The following is a 16,563-nucleotide window of genomic DNA, read 5'->3' on the forward strand; positions in this document are numbered from 1 at the left end:
TCATCAATACAACATTACGAGGCTACTGGCTTAAAAGTAAACAACAACAGCAATAAAAATTAAAGGTGCAATACTGGAAAGTAAAGATAATTGAAAGTCAGTATTTTGGTTTGTATTCACGGGGGCTTTCTTTTGGCAGTTCAGTGTTATTTATAATGTGGGTTTGGTAACCGCCTTTGATACAATGTTCACTGACTATCGTTGATCTCATCTTCACCGTCTATCTAATGACATATGTCCGTAAACTGCCATTGATTTTATCTTTTTGTCCCAAGGTGATAACCGTCGTAGAGTTCATACCGTATGACACGTGTCATTTTCGAAGCAGTAACTGTCATTGAGCTTATATCATCTCTACTCCTGTCCTTCTCGAAGCAGTAACCGTCAACGAGCTCGTATTGTCTTGACACTTGTCCTTTCCAAGGTCATAACTGTCGTTGAGCGCTTCGTGGCTTGACATTTGTCCTTTCCGAGATGATAACTGTCGTTGAGCTCTTCCTGGTTTGACACCTGTCCTTTTGCGGGGTGATAACCGTCGTCGAACTTTTCCTGGCTTGACATCTGTCCTTTCCCTTGTTGACAGCCTCAATGACAATTTTTGTTAACAACTTTGGCGCTCGCTCTTTCTATGAATCAAGCTCTTTCAATTTCAGATTTCCTGCCGGTATCTCTCAGTACTTGCCAGCTGTTTTGCTTACGGAGCCATCTCGTGTGGGCTACATCATTCTTTGACGTCTTTTATTATTATTTTTATTTATTTCGATTGTCAATAACCTAATTAATTATAGGTGTCAACAATAGGTATGACCTATTTCAACTAGATGATATTCGTGATTCAATAGAATGAGAACATGCACAATAAGATGCACCGGGACGAACGCCTTCTTCCTGCGTATCAGCATTAAGACTATACAGATCCAGAATAGTAATCTCTATTTTTCCTTCTGTTTCTTCTGCTGGTCTCCTTTGACTTTGTGCGTATATGGTTGTCGCCAACATTCGGCTTGATCGATCCACCGCTAGAAAACTAACAAGCCATCTCCGGGTAGTTTAACTAACTCCTCGGTTTCAGCTACGATACAACGATGTGATTGCGCAAAGTGCCACGTTTGGAGCCATACATTCGTCACACGACGATATCCATAACGAAGCGCAGCGCAGCCCATCCCCTTTTTCTTTAAGACAGGCGAAAATCATAGTTTTATAATGGGCAATTGGCATAGCTTGCACATGCCTGATTAAATTAAAAACTGGGAAAACCTTGAGTGCTCTCCCGTGAAAGCCGACTTCCTTCTGGAACTCGACAAGAAGGTGACCTAACAATGGCCATCAACGCCCAATACGATTCCTCCCACCCCCCCCGCGCACCAAACCTTTTCTTAACTTCATCCTCCGGCTTCGCATTATCTTAAGTTGGAGTCCATGCATGACGTTTCCTATTTATACACTCCAGAAACTCTCCCTCTTCCCCTCATCCGAAGCCCCGATTGATCCGGCAAGCTCGCATATACTTTCGCAATCAAAAGAAGCAGCATCAATGGCTTCCACATGCGGCTTCTTCTTCACGGCCTTCGTTTTGGTGCTTGTGGCTGTCCTTGCGACCGACCAAACGGGTCGTTGCGAAGCGGCTCGCAATCTGCTACAATTGCCGAACATTCCGACGATCCCGGGGATGCCGACGATCCCGGGGATGACGCTCCCGCCACTGCCCTCGATCCCGGGACTCCCCACCACAAACCCGACCGTCCCGAACCTCCCATCACTCCCACCACTCTCACCGCTCCCCTTTATGCCTACGATCCCGAACATTCCCTCCATCCCTTTCCTCTCTCCACCACCCTCGACCTCTTCCACTAGCCCTTGAAATATAAAAGCTTCATTTGAATATGATATAGACGTTGCGCGCATGACTTTGATGGATTACGTATTATCGAAGTGCGTGTGATTCATTCAGTATCGCAATGTATTGGAGATCTATGGGTCGTAACTTAGATATGTCTAGTCTTTGTGATAAGTAGGTGAGGTTATGATGCCTCGCTTGTGTGTCTTGGATGTGGTCTCTCCACTGGAGGACTTAGGTATGCATACTTTCTTAATTCCTACGTGGGTGATTGGATTCTATGTAATCTACTCATGTTCCTATGTTATCTGGTATCACTTTATTTTTCGTGGTATTCTCTCGTCATTTGTTCTATTATGATTCAACTTCTTTGGAGCAAAATGTTCCTATGCATTCATATTTGATTCATGTGATTGCAATGGAAAATCTATCAATTTCGTTGAAAGTAAGAACGGTGCTCATATTTACCGAAGTGACATTGGAAATTGTAAAGCTGTTTTGGGGCTGGTTAGAAAAAAAGATGGCAATCAATTTCAAATGAAAACGTTTGCTCTGGATATGAAATCGATGGTGGTGATTGTTCGTGAAGCACTAACAAAATTACTATAATAAATTTCTGTAGTCAAAGCTCCACTTCGCAAGTAAAACAAGAGTAATTGACAAAAGCGCAGGCCCATTAAACGAGGAAACCGAGTGTCCCTCTTACATCGTTCGTGGCTTGGATGGGCTTGGTAGTTGGTTGGATCTTATGGCCCGTCATCTTTCCGGATCCAAATCAACCCGCCAAGCCTCCTTTTTTTTTCTTTTTTTTGAAATTTTGACGATATTCTCCAGAATTTTGTTAGTGTTTTCCTTCGACACCACCAAAAAATCTAAACCCATCGTCTCAACTAAATCTTGCAAAATTATTGTTATGATTTATGAATTTCAATAAATTCTTTGGACATTACCACTTCAATCTACTCCTACTAGACTATATTGATCGAATTACCTCACTTAGTTTATCATCAATATCCATTGAGAATCTTTGACGCTATCTAGTAAATTACATGTCCGGACATTAACGTGTGCATGTGTTTGCATGTTGGAGAGGTCGAGGAAAACATGGACTAATATTTGCAAAAAGAATAAATCCGCAAGCCTATCACTCCTTAGTTCTTTTTTTTTTTGGTCGAAATTACTCCTTAATTCACTTTGTTCCAATTAGGATGAAATCTATGTTGACGAAAATTGCACAAAATCAATGACCCTGAACCAAGTCTAGCTCATCTTTTTGTCTTCGCAAGCCAAAGGGAATTTTGATATGGAGAGAGAGAGACACGAGCATGAAGACCCGACCCGATGCCGTAGGCTCCATCAAAAAGTCGAGCAATCGAGGAAAGAACAAGGCCGTGCCCGATTGCGATGACCCGGCCCGATCCATGTCCGATCGCTTCTCCTATGGGACTGGAGGGTCCATCGAATTCGAACTCAAATCAACCGAAACCGAGAGAGGCTGTTGAACTCAAATCCGCCGCCGGCAATGGCGGGGACTTGCAAGTACTCCTGCGAGACCGCAAGCCAAACCCTAGAATGGATCGATGCCATCCTCCGCTTCATCAAGCCGTACGCCTTCCTGATGAACGCTCACGTCGTCAATTTCTTCACGGTTCGTGAGCTCAGCTCAAACTTCTTCGCCCCCTCGCTTCGTTAACCAGCAACCAGCATATCTGAATCATTCGTCAGATTCCGTATCGCTCGTGTGCCGCCGAACGATTTTACCGAGTTTCGCTCACATCTTCTGGACGTTGCTGCTTCGGGTTCTTTGTCGTGATTGATCTCAGGATAGGTTGTGGGAAGCAGTTGATAAGGAGTGGATGGACTGCTTGCGGGAGGAGCCCGTGGAGAATCTTCTCCCGATTCCTTGTGGAGAAGTCCAGGTGCGCTTCCTTATTGCTCCGACGCATGGTTACGTGTTGCATGCAATGCATCTGCTGAAGTTGATCTTGGAATGTCCGAGATTCACTCACTGGCTTGTCTCGAAGGAGGAGGAGGCCACATTCTCGTGTCGTGCTACTATTCTCAGCTCATACAGTACTAGGTTGCGGACTGCGTACGGTCTGGTTCTGATTGTTTCACTGTAATCGTCTTGCTGCTAGGATCACTGGCCTGCTTCGCTCCAGAATTTCCTACACGACCTCAGGTCTCTTGTTTTTCCTCGAGAGCAGGTGGACTTGCAGAAGGTAGCGATCTTTGGCCCTCGTCGAAGTTCGACGTTTGTCTACTGATGGTCGATACAAATCTATCGATCCAAATGTTGATGATATATCCGAGCATTCTCATCAGCTCATTTCTTCAATTATATTGAAGCTCTATGGCATTTTATTTCTCCACAGCATTATAAGCTAGTGCGTTATATTTTTTTATTCTTCTCTGTAAACCATTTAGAAATAGACAACTACCGACTGTGTTGCTCTTCCTATGCGCAAATGTTTACAAAGGACAATCCATAGCAACTTATTATGTGTAGAAACCCGTATACGTGTCTTCATTACTGGTCTCAGAAGTTGTGTCAGCGAAGAATCTTTATATGATGTTTTACTACACCCTTATATGTCATGAAAAACTATTCGGTATTTAGCTTGACTTAGCTTATTTCCCCTCTTGTTGATTTCATTGTTAGCATTTTACTAATCCATTCACCTTGAAATTTTCTGCCATTTATCCCCATTTGAATTTATCACCCTCTTTTGCCTCGGATTTAGTTCTGAAACAGGTGCTAATGACATTCTAATATTCCCTTTGTTGCAGATATTCCCAGGTTTGACTGTAGCTCCACTTGGTAGTGTTCTCGCCCAAGGCATGAATTTCAAGAAGAAACATGAAGTGGGCTGTTTCCCTAATTGCTGCTATTCTTAGTACAATGCTTTCTACAATTTTGTTTCATTGTTCAGATCGCTGCTCTATCCAGATTCCATGTACTTTTCTGTGACCACCTTTCTTGTGTGTGCTTGTGACAGTGGTAACTCCTTTTTGTTCAAAATTTCTCGGGGGTTCTTTTTGATATTGCGTTATTCTAGGGCATTGTGAATTGAGATGGCAATTTCAATATTGGTTGTTGAATTTGATGATCATATCTTTAATTATAAATTTCTTGCAAAACCAGGTCGAAGTTCTATCTGCTATTACAAGTTACATTGCAAAGAGGGTGGGAGCTCAGACAGTTGTCGACGTCGGTGCTGGTCAAGTATGTCGTTTCTTTTCAAGAGATGTTTTCCTTTTTTTGGAGTCCTTGTATTAAATGTTCACTCATACCCAAAGACATAATTGAGATTACTTTATGTGTTCATCTGACCATATTTACAATCCTGAGAAAAGCTATTTTCCTTCTTTAATCGTGTACACTTTCTGTGTTTCATATCTGTTTGACTAGATTTTCTTTTTAACCTTTTTGGCTCCTACAAGTTCGCTCTAAGTGCCTCCAAAATTTTTTCCCAGGGTTATCTTGCTCAAGTACTTTCATTTCAATATCAGCACTCAGTAGTGGCAATTGATGCTTGTTCTCATCATGGGAGTGTTACAAATGCACGGGCAGAAAGAATTAAGAAGCATTATGCTGCTCAATTACGTAGATCTGGGTATCGTCAAATCTCTTTCTATTGAATCTTTCTTCCAATGCACATGTCCTTACTTAATTGGCAACATTTATCTTCTAAACTTAATACATTCAAAATCATGCTAGTTATTATGTTCATGCAAGCATTTGGATATGTTGTTACTAAAGAACCTGGCAGTGTTGTCCGTTTTTTCTAGCTTTTGCTTTCTTGCCACTTGAAAAGTTAAAATGATTGTCCTGCAATTGGCAGTCTCTTCAATTTCTTGTTGTTATGTTTCTTTGAAGATTGAAATGATGGCGAGCAGTTGCCACTTATAAGATTATCAAGTCGCTAATTTACTGCATAGTGCCTTGTATTCACCCTTATCATTATTTGTTGCCTATCAAATTACCTCTCAAAATCTTTAACTTATTATTTTGTGTTAGATCAGTGAACACGAGTTTACTTGTGCCCAAGACAGTGACGTGCCGGGTTTTGTCAACTGACGTCTTGAAAGCCTTAAGTGACACATTTATCCATGAAGATGGACAAACAAATTTGATAGGAGAGGACAATGAAGAATTATGTGTGAAAATAGACTCCTCATATGGTGAGGGGAAGGAAGATTCCTTGGTTCTTGCTGGTCTTCATGCATGTGGGGATCTTTCAGTGACGATGCTCAAGTGAGTCCTACATCAGTTCCTGGTGAAACTTTGTGTAAATGCTCATTCCTCATATACACTGTGCAGTGCATGTGCAATATCCCTATCCATCACAAGATTAGATTGCGAATGGCTTTGATTTTATGGGATCTTCTGTTTCTAAGTGATTAGTATCCAGTAGCAGTAGAGACCCTTGCTATGTGCGGAACTTATTATTCGTTTTGGTTAATTGATAAACCAATTTTACGTTAGAGATATATAATTGGGCCATGTGCAACTTTTAAGGGATGCCTTCTTGTTTATCCTTGTTTATTGGTAATCTTTTTTGGTAAGTCATTCATTGATAGTTTATCTATTCTTTCAGAGAGTTTATTTTGTTAAGAACAGTATCGGAACGTATGTGTTTGGTTTTCGTTCGCTTATTTATTTTGGAGAACTGAACTATGGAGAAATATTATCCTCCGTCCAGTTTGATAAGAATAAATTAACTGTTGTTCTCATTGATGACCCGCAGATTGTGTCTTTTAAATAATCAGTCAGTATCTGCAGCAAATGATCTCATTTACTATAATTTTTTGTTAAATATTTATCTTTCAATTATCAATGTACCTTTTTTTTTCCAGTTGATAAGCAATGTTTCAAATCATCTCATTAATGATAGGGTACAAATTCGTAATATTGTATATTGGTCTTGTGTTCCTCATGGTAATTAAATATCATCACGATCTTCTCCGGTAGAGGCAATCAAGCATTGATGTGTGCTTGAAATTTTTATTGATAAAGAGAAGAATGCTTGGGTCTTAGTCAGTAAAGGTGTACATGTAGTTCCAAGGACCTATAGTTATAGAATCCAGAGTTTCTTGTCTCACCATATATTTTGCATCATATGACATGTTTCCCTGGGACTCTTAAGTGACTGAGACTCAATTTTACTTCTCTGTTTTTTTCGTTCCAGTTACATAATAAATGTCTTTTGTTACTGAATCAGGACCTTCGTGGAGTGTGAGGAAGTTAAAGCAGTTGTCAGCATTGGCTGTTGTTATAATTTATTGTCTGAGGAGGGTGTTGACAATGCTGGCACGCAGTGCGGCTTCCCTATGAGTAATGGTGTTAAATCTGAGGGCTTCTTACTTGGCAAATGTGCGCGTGATCTTGCTTGTCAGGTGATTTTTGTTTTCTGTTTTTATTTTCAATAGTTCAATAATTTATTCACGAAACACAAAAGCAGGGGAGCAACCTGCTACATGCTCAGCAATGGTGCTTATAGCCTACAAAATCCAGCTTCATAGCCCCAATTACAGCACAACAAACTATGTATATCTGAAGATACCTTGCTTCTAATGTTGAACAATTGCCAAGCCTTTCCCTAACCAATCTCTTGATCTGGGAAAGAATTGAACTAGGATTTACATAGTAGGAAGAATTATGCATTCAGCAATTCCTAACATGCCAAATACAGTACAAGAACGCACAGAAGGAGAGTTTAAACAAAAGCTGAGGGAAAGCATTCCCTTTATAAGCTGAGGTGGCCCAAGAAAGTTCCGCATTCCAATCTCCACTAGATCTAGAAATCAATCAAAGCTGCAGGTTTTTTGTTTTCTTCTTTTCTTTTTCCACAAATTCTTACGTCATGGAAGAGGACGTGATTAAGAGTTTGTTTGCATTTTTGTTGAGTTGTTCACTTCTGAAAGCACAAAAAAAAAAGAGTAGAGAATGTAGAAATTGGTTGGCATCAACAGGGATAAGAAGAGTTTGAAATCTTTTTCATTTTGATTTCTACACACGTCTTTTCTTAGGAGGTCTACAGCCATTATGTGGCATAGGGGTTACATCACATACAAAACTTAATATTACACCACTTCTATGAATAGCTCGTAATGCTGTCGAGACCAGGCTTCTGCTCGTTGCATACCTTGATCTGCTATTGTCCGAATAGCGTTTCCTGCTGCGGTTTGACCATAAAATAATCATTCAATTAAACTTTATTTTTAGGTTTAGTGATTTTCTGGGGTGAGCATAGGAAGCACCAAAGATCAGGACTTCTGCTTAGATGGATTTATGTACACCTTGAGGACAAAATTTTATTTTGAACTAGAATATTACACACATAGCAGTGGTTTGACAGTACCACCCCCAGAATATTAAACACATAGCAGTTGATTGTCAGGGGGATATACTTAACAGAAATTGACTTCTCTGTCTGTGTCAGGAATACCTATATTTTCCGGCGCAAAAATGTGTATGGAGCTTCTTGAACCGCGCTCCAGTTCACTGGGAAAGCAGTTTGTTTTTATTTCTTTGATTTTCTGGGGATTAGGGTGGAAAGAGAAAAACAAGAGTTTTAAGTTGGGACAAAATGATTAAGATGTATGTTGCATTGTATGCAACGTTCTTTTTCCTTTATCTATGATCGCCTGCTGGTGATCAATGTGTACAAGGCTTGCGCCCCTTTATTTACTCTTTGATGAATTTTCTGTTTATTTGTCCATACTTATTTATCTTTGAGGTAACTCTTTCAGAGTGCAGAGAGATGGAGAAGCCTCGAGAAAGATGATGCTAGTCACAACTTTGAGTTGCATTCATTTCGTGCTGCTTTTCAGATGGTAAATCACGAAACAATTCCCACACCTTTGTTTTGTTAGATATCAAAGTTTTTGTTTGTGCAACTGTCAACTGCTTATGCCTATTGATGAGAATGCAGTTCAGTCAGATAGACTTCTCTTGCATTTGTTTTTCTTTCTCCTTTCTGGATGTATATCAGTGGTTATCCTCCGAGACTTATCTAATATACTGGTGGACTTGCTTGTACAGAAAATTATACTCTTAAGATTTTTGGGTCAATGCGAAGAGAATAGAAGGTATTTTAATGCAAAACCAGATAGTGCTCATAGAGAAAACTTCTACTAAAATCAACAGCCACATGATGAGTTGCCTTTCTTAATAGAAGAATAAAATGAATAAAATGTAAATAGCGTTAGTGTTTGAATTGAAACTAGCAGTCATCATGGTTTCTGTCATGATGGGCTGCAATTCCTTGTATCTTTTTAACCTTGCTAGTAGTTGGAATCCGATATCATGGATAGTATCCTGTTTCTTTGAGGAAGACCAAATATCATATGGTCATTCAAACTTTTAGCAGTACCAATTTACTATCAAGTATCAACTCCATCTTTCAAATTTTCACTAGACAAGGCATGAATGACTCCACAGGGCCGCCGGTGTGCTGCTCATCTTTGAATAAATTATGGCCCTGTTGTGGCTTTTTTGAAGAAAATAGTACTTGTTGACTCTCCTGCCAAAACTAAGAGCATTATCTTGATTTTAAAAAAATAATGGTATAAATTCTATATAATTCTATGTGTCAATATTAGCACCAATTTTACTTTCATTGTCAAGTCCATATATCCAATTTTCACTGGCAAGGCATCAGACCACAGGGTCGTTGGTGTGCTGCTCATCTTTGAATAAGTTATTGGCCTGTTTTGTTTGGGCTTCTTTGGAGAAAAAATTACTTGTTGACCTTTTACCAAAATTAAAAATATTATGTTTAAAAGTTAATGAAATAAATACGATTCTATATGCCGATAGTTGCACACTTTGAAAAGTTTCAGGCATTTCACTGGTAGTCGCTCCTAAAGTTGCACAAATGGGTGAAAATTTGTACTTTTGACCTTCTATAGGATGAGGAGAGTGTATGTCCTAGTTTGGATTGTTTAGACATGTGCTAACTTGCAAATAGAATTGATGACATAGGATTTTAATCCAGAGTCAATCAGGTCGCTTCAACATTTTTTGTGATCGTTCAGAATGAAAAGCCGGGTGTGATATCCTTACCAAAAAAAAAAGTCGGTTGTGATACCGGACGAATGGCTTTGAAAAATCATCTCCGTCTGTTACCTACCAAAAAGTAATATTCCTTCACAAGCATGTATTACTAGTGACACCTAGTCCATTTTAAATTGCTTGTCTTCTGGAGATATACAAATATAATTCTTTTCAGGTTCGCTCATGTTTTTGCTTGGCCTATCCAATACAACTGTTCTTCTTGTTATACCTACTGAAGGTTCTTTCCAAGTATTATCCGGATGTATTGAAAACAAGTCCCTCAATTGGGCGCCAAGGGAAGGCATTGCGCCGTCAACAGCGGAGGAGGAACCTAGAGTCTTCGGTGAATTCAAGTTTGCAATCACAGAGAGATTGTGAAGGTGGCCCTCTTGTAAGACAAGTTGAAGCAAAGACAGGTTCATATTGAATTACAATGCGTAGAACCAAAACATGCTTAGACTAATACCATGGAACCTGTACTGCAGTAGGTTTCTTGATGGATTTGGGTCAAATTATCTCGAGACTCACATTTAGTAATTTAATTACACTGCAGGTGGCAAATCAGGCTCGGTGTTGGCCAAACTTGCTAGGCAAGGTGGTGCTCGATGTGAGGACACTTTATTTAGAGACAAATGTCTGCATTTTGAGAAGTTTAACTTGTCTGGATTACATCGCCTGGGGCTCAAGCCTCTGCAGGACATAAATTTTCATGCGATATGGAAAGAAACTGGGCCATTCGCTGTATGCTTCTCATCTTGACTTTGTCTTTAAATGCATAGGTTTCTTCTTTTCTGGTTGTCTGGGAAAGTAAGGAAATGGAAGTACTCACTAAAAACCTAAAAATGGCATATCTGACTTCCTCATGCATATTTGCTTCAACTCTTGTTTCTATGGTTTATCTACTTCTGGGTATTGTTGGTTTATGCAATGTATAGGTTATCTTACAGAAGCATGATATAGAGTGGAGTGCAATGGCTGTTTTTGTACGACTGTGCATGCTGGTGTATGTAACAATGTTGGAAGAGCTTGCAGATGTGGTGTTCTTAATGTCTTATTATGTGGATTAACATTTAACAAAAAATATTTAAAATTTTTTTTTTATTGTAGACAACCTTCCCTTGTGACTTTTGAGCCTGAGATGGATTTGTGCATAGCAATTGCATTCAAGTTTACTGGTCAGAAACAATGCATCATTCAGCATAACTGCTAATTGCCAGTGTTACACTTTGATACTGACTTAATTTATCTGAAGGAATAGACAAGTGTCTAATAGAAGGGAAATAGTGTGGGTATTTACTTGATGCATATAAATATGCTGGCTGGTGCTAATCAACCTTTTCATTCTAAGCAGGAGGTTATAGGACCTTATTGGTCTCTGCGAGCTGCTCTAGGAGCTGTTCTGGAAACTCTCATTGTGCTCGATAGATTGTTGTTCCTTCAGGAGAAAGGAAATTCCTTGGAAGCTTTCATGTTGCCTGCTTTTGATCCTTCTTTATCCCCGCGGAATTTAGCCATAGTGGCTGTAAAGATTTGAGACGAGATTGGACTGTTGTTCTAACAGGTCTCTCTCTCTCTCTCTCTCTCTCTCTCTCTCTCTCTCTCTCTCTCTCACCTGCACTATCCGCACAAGCATGCAGATGGGCAGGCTCATTTTTGTCGGTCATTTCTTGCTTTACTCTTATTGTCTGTGAGGATGTACAATATCAGAGCAGCGCTGTAATAATAGGGTCCTTTTGTGGTTCCTTCTCTCACTTGCCATATATAATCGGTCGTACATTCAAAATCTTTTATGTTATATCTGCAATAAGCGATTGCTTTCTTATGTGCTCTATCTACTTGTCTTGCCTATTAGTCACACGCGTTTTTCCAAGGACCATCTTGAGATCTACTTCTGGATTGCAAAATTGGGGTTCCTACATGTTTCGATCGGAGAACTTTTGTTCCTTAGTTTTTGATTTTTTTTGCAGAACTTGTAGTCCTTAGTTCGGTGGTTCAGATTTCTCTTACCTATGTAGGGTAACTTTCTTTTCTACGAAATACATGCGTATGGATCTGCAGTTTTCAACAAGTGGAAGCCACTGCATAATTTATCCTATAGTCATTACAGTCTGACGCTTATGATTGCTGTATTTGCAAGGTATATACCAATTGGCTGAAAAGGAAGTTATTGAATAATGGCCCCTTATTGTGTCATGATGATAACTAAATGACTGGAGATCAAGCATCAGATGGGCACTGCTCCTTATAATTATTTTTCCCAATCTCACTGCCTATGATTACCTTGGACCTATTTTCTCCTGCGAGCTATGAATGAAGCGAATACTCTGGTTAACGTTTAACTAGATAGGGACAACGTCTTTGTCAGTTCGATTGCTGTATCAGCAAGGTATATGCCATTCGCCTGTGGTTCATATGCTTGACTTTTGACTATATTGAATTCCAGTTCGTGCGTTCTTGAAAGTTGATGCTAACTAGCAATTTCTGGGATGCATTTTGCAATTCTGAATTTCCCTCAATCATAGCGCTGCCTATGCCCCTGAAAGTCTCCTCGAGATGTCTAATTGAGCCCCTCGTGTGAAGGGGACGGATCTGTCCGCACTCGACCGAGTTACCTGCTTGCTTTGACCCATTCTTAGAATTCTTGTGACTTCAGAGGGAAAGGAAGGGATTAAGATATTTTCTTGACATAAGCAATGACCATATTGACAGAAAGTTCAAACTATTCCCTTCCTAAACTTTAGGTACTCTAATCATTCATAGATTCTTCTAAGGACCATTCTATCTTAGAGGGCTAGTTTTGACTACCTTTCTTTTTTCTGAATTTTAACCCATGGGTGATGCAAAAGGGACGTCTTGGTTAGGTATCCCCGTTGCTTGAACTGCTTGCGTTTTCAAGACGTAATTTGTGGAGAGACATGGTGATGATGATACCCTGATCCCACCCTTCTTCCCTGACGCTGTCGAGAATTTATTGCTGGATGATATCCAGGTAATTGCGGTACATAATAGCGCACGATAAGAGATTGATTACAAGACTCTTTTTATTTTGAGGAAAGTGATTTCTTTGACCCAGAGCTTTTGTGGATGCTAATCAAGCAATGTTCAACAGACTTTGAATTAAATGGCAACACGTCTCTTTAGTTGCTTTGTCCGTTTGCACACCTGCATGATTCCCTCCTATTCCTGGTGGGGACGATCGATTGGAGCTTTGTGACGTTGAGAAGGCTGCCGTCGTGCCTATCATTTTGTGAGTTAAAATCGTTAGGAGCCGGTCCAAGTACAGAGTAGAGAGAGGGGCGATGATGAAGATGATGATGATGCGGGAGAACATCCATCCATTTCAAGATTTCACCGTCGTCGCCCATGCCCAAAGCCCAACATGCGTGTCTTCGAGTGTTAATTCACCAACGTCCCGATCATGGTTTCCGCAAGGCGCCACACCATCTTTTGGAATCGGGGAATAAGTTTGGAAGGGAATTTATTAATTTATATCCATATTCAAAGCTCTTCTTTTTCCTTTCCTCTCATGTCAGTTGTCTTCTCGAGGAAGATCACTTCATCCGGGAGAGGAAGTGGTGCAAAGGATGAATTCGGAAGTGTAACTATCGGCAATGGGGTCCTTGTCTTCGATGCGGGTTATATTCTTCTTATCTTTGGTCAAAATTTAACATGGCAACGGCTTGGAATTTAGTTTGATTTTGATGCGGTGTAAATACGACATCTTTGTCTTTTATGGCATAGATTCAATGGCAACCGCTGTCCACGGGGCTCCTGCCATCTACCAAGTTACCGTTCCTAGAAGCTTGGTTGGATCGAACAAGAATAAGAATCCTACAAAACAACAGTAAAAAGGCTGTTTGCCGTTCCTAAGATTTGCGAGTAGAGATGGAAGTGAGACGAGTTATCAATGGCCGACTCTATCCTAAACCCATCGCGATTACTCTGATTATTTGCAAATCCTATGGTTGGTTTTGACGTTCGCAAACCCAACTTGCTAACGCAATTCATTACAAGCACTCAACTTAAAACTTTACGATTATATACATACAGTACCTTAAACCAATATGTACAAAAAAAACCTCAAATATCCAATCACGACCATTTATTTAAAACTCATGAATTCTAGATTTCCAATAACAAATCTAGAGAGTTGCAAAACATAAGATTTGAAATATTCAAGATTACACGGTTGTAAAAGTTCAACATTTAATAGTTCAAAATTGAGAAACTACCATTCAAAAGATTACTCGTGTAGATGAAAAATTATCTAAAATGTCATAAATTTATTACACTTTTGCTAATTTAATTATAAACCTTTTAATTTTACCAATCGAGTCATAAATATTTTCACATTTTGCTAATTGAGTCCATCTGACCAATTTTAACTGGAAATCGCTGACATGGACGCCGGTAGTACCACGTAGGATGGTTGGCATTAACATGAACAATTTTTTAAAAAAAATTCCTTTTCTTTTCCTTTTTTATCTATCAAGTTTGGTGAGGATGTTGGTCGACCTGACCAGTCATAGGTGAGGGCCAGTCGACCCTCGTCGGGCTTAGAAGAATAAAAAGAAAAAGAAAGAAAGAAAGAAAAAGAAATAATAATAACAAAATAGAAAAATAAAATATTATTAAAACTCATTTATATCAGCATCGGTTGTGCCACGTAGGACGACCGACATCCACGTTAGCGATTTTCGGATAAAATTGGCCCGGTAGACTGAATTGGCAATACGTGAAAATATTTATTACTCAATTGGCACAATTAAAAGGTTTAGGACTAAATTGATAAAAGTGCAATAAGTTTAAGACTTTTTGGATAATTTTCCCCAAGTGTTGAAGAACTGTTGGACTACAATAAGTTTTGTGCTTTGTTGTACAAAAGTAAATAAGTGACCTTGAACTTGTAATAGGGTAATGAAAAATTCATAAATTCCTTATCGAGTTTCAAGTTTCAATGTCATATTACCTATCAGGTGAGTCTTGATATGTTGGGAGCACATAGAAAAAGCATTGTTCGGGGAGATCGCCAAGAGGAAGCTAAGTCCAAGCCCGTCAATATATCTAGTTGGATCCACATTTACTCAAAAACTCGAGCGAACGAGTTATAACCACACCACATCAAAACACACCATATATTCGATGTGGGACTTTTTAAAATAATTCACACGTATAACTCAATACGACATCGTGTCTCCTCTTATAAAAATGTAAAGGCTTGCTAGAGTCGTATTGAAATTAGGATCCTAATAAAATCTAATCACCTGCCCATCCTTACCGACGTGATGATGGTATTAGTTGAGGAAGGGCTTGGCAGGTACAGTCAGACGATAGGCCGAGATTAGTTGCAGGCACCAGACGTCTTTCAGGTCATTGACCGTCCCACGGCACATGACGGCCACGAGGACGAAGAAGGAACTTCGCTGGACATTCTCATCTCTCACTTCCACATCAAAAGGAAAGAAGAGGAACCACAACTAGTGGACAAACCTTGGTCTTTTGCATCAGCCGCCAAACCAGTCGCACGGTTCTTGACGGCAGACCACTGACCAGGTGGTGCAGATTCAATCCTGCAATTATGATGTTGTTGCCAGTGCCTGACAGAGTCCAGCGTGTGACTGTGAGGTCACTCCTTTTTCCAAAGGCCTCATCATGTGTTGTTCGGCCAATGGCCAGTCTTGCTTTTCTTTCCTCACGATGTTAGGCATCAAACACAAACTCCATCACTTTCCGGCCATTTCTTTTAATGCCATATGAGCAGGCGCATGAACATGTTCTATATTCTTTGCTGCAGAATAATCTGTATGGCGCTTGGTAAGTCGAGAATAATAGGCCAGCCTTTCTCCTAAAGATTTCTCCTAAGAACAATACGATGAAACGCATCTTTACACGGGATCGTAACACGCCCAGTTTAACTCGAGTATCGAATTCCTCAAGCGAGACATACAAAATACTTTGGTACTATAATTGGTTTCGATCTGCCATTAGGAAAGCGATGTCAGTTCCTGATTGGTTTGAACACGGGAGGTCAACCCGGTCTTTAGAGATTCCACTCTAGTACTTCTAGCACAAACACCCTTGCGCCACTTTTTTTCAAATTAGTTATATCGTCCTTTCTGCATCACTCGCTCTTCATCCTAATACTACAAATCTCCACTCTTCAGCTCAAAAGAGTACAAGAGAATTTGGTCCGTGAAATATTCCTCGATAACTATTGAAGAAAAATATAAAAGACATACCTCACTTTCGACTCAATGACCATTTACATATCTCTAAGTTTGCAAGAACCATTTACATACCTCTGAGCAATATACCACCCACCGACAAAACCAAATCGACCCTCATTGCAATCTCATTTTAGCAATTTATTTGGGGTTTGGGTCGTTTGGTCTTTAGTTGCTTGTGAGTATTTTAGGTGGGTGTGAACGTTAGGATTTGGGGATGGGCATTATTGAAAAGAAAATGACATTTTTGCAAATAGGGACATGGGATAATTAATGTGAATGTACAAAGTGTTCTCCACAGGTAAAATTCAAATATGTATATGATATTTTCAAAGGCAGAGATATTTAAGTGGTTATTGGGTGAAATGTGGGGTATATTTTTGATATCTTCTCAATCATTTAATATGTTTGGTGTTGTGCAAGACTTATAGGGAAAA

At 39.7% G+C, this 16,563-nt stretch overlaps 2 protein-coding genes across 3 annotated transcripts; one reads left to right on the plus strand and one right to left on the minus strand.

Moving 5' to 3' along the window:
* Positions 1–1,440: 1,440 nt before the first annotated feature.
* On the minus strand, positions 1,441–1,908 carry LOC115692257 (uncharacterized). Its single transcript, XM_030619060.1, has one exon. It carries the CDS (start codon positions 1,906–1,908, stop codon positions 1,441–1,443), a length of 468 nt encoding a protein of 155 aa, XP_030474920.1.
* A 1,298-nt stretch (positions 1,909–3,206) lies between these two features.
* Positions 3,207–11,724, plus strand: LOC115692222 (uncharacterized). Of its 2 annotated transcripts, XM_056317372.1 has the most exons (12): positions 3,214–3,488; positions 3,664–3,759; positions 3,979–4,062; positions 4,631–4,705; positions 4,986–5,066; positions 5,318–5,457; positions 5,862–6,098; positions 7,066–7,240; positions 8,597–8,680; positions 10,141–10,318; positions 10,456–10,643; positions 11,254–11,724. In XM_056317372.1, the coding sequence occupies exons 1-12, from the start codon at positions 3,363–3,365 to the stop codon at positions 11,434–11,436; spliced, it is 1,647 nt and encodes a 548-aa protein (XP_056173347.1). In that variant the 5' UTR covers positions 3,214–3,362; the 3' UTR covers positions 11,437–11,724. The 2 variants fall into 2 exon arrangements, with proteins under 2 accessions (XP_030474874.1, XP_056173347.1); XM_030619014.2 differs by lacking the exon at positions 10,141–10,318 and having other exon boundaries at positions 3,207–3,488; positions 11,254–11,396.
* The last annotated feature ends 4,839 nt before the right edge of the window (positions 11,725–16,563 follow it).

This window comes from Syzygium oleosum, unplaced genomic scaffold (assembly GCF_021117445.2).
Source record: "Syzygium oleosum isolate NSW1041296 unplaced genomic scaffold, Sole_v2.1 Sole_v2.13, whole genome shotgun sequence".
Lineage (NCBI taxonomy): Eukaryota > Viridiplantae > Streptophyta > Magnoliopsida > Myrtales > Myrtaceae > Syzygium > Syzygium oleosum.

Excerpts from the sequence above, each read along its gene's own strand:
- LOC115692257 (XM_030619060.1), bottom strand. The coding sequence starts at position 1,908 with ATGCGCGCAACGTCTATATCATATTCAAATGAAGCTTTTATATTTCAA.
- LOC115692222 (XM_056317372.1), top strand. The coding sequence starts at position 3,363 with ATGGCGGGGACTTGCAAGTACTCCTGCGAGACCGCAAGCCAAACCCTA. Across the intron at positions 5,458-5,861 it reads GCTCAATTACGTAGATCTGG|ATCAGTGAACACGAGTTTAC; the intron begins GTATCGTCAAAT and ends ATTTTGTGTTAG. Across the intron at positions 6,099-7,065 it reads CTTTCAGTGACGATGCTCAA|GACCTTCGTGGAGTGTGAGG; the intron begins GTGAGTCCTACA and ends TTACTGAATCAG.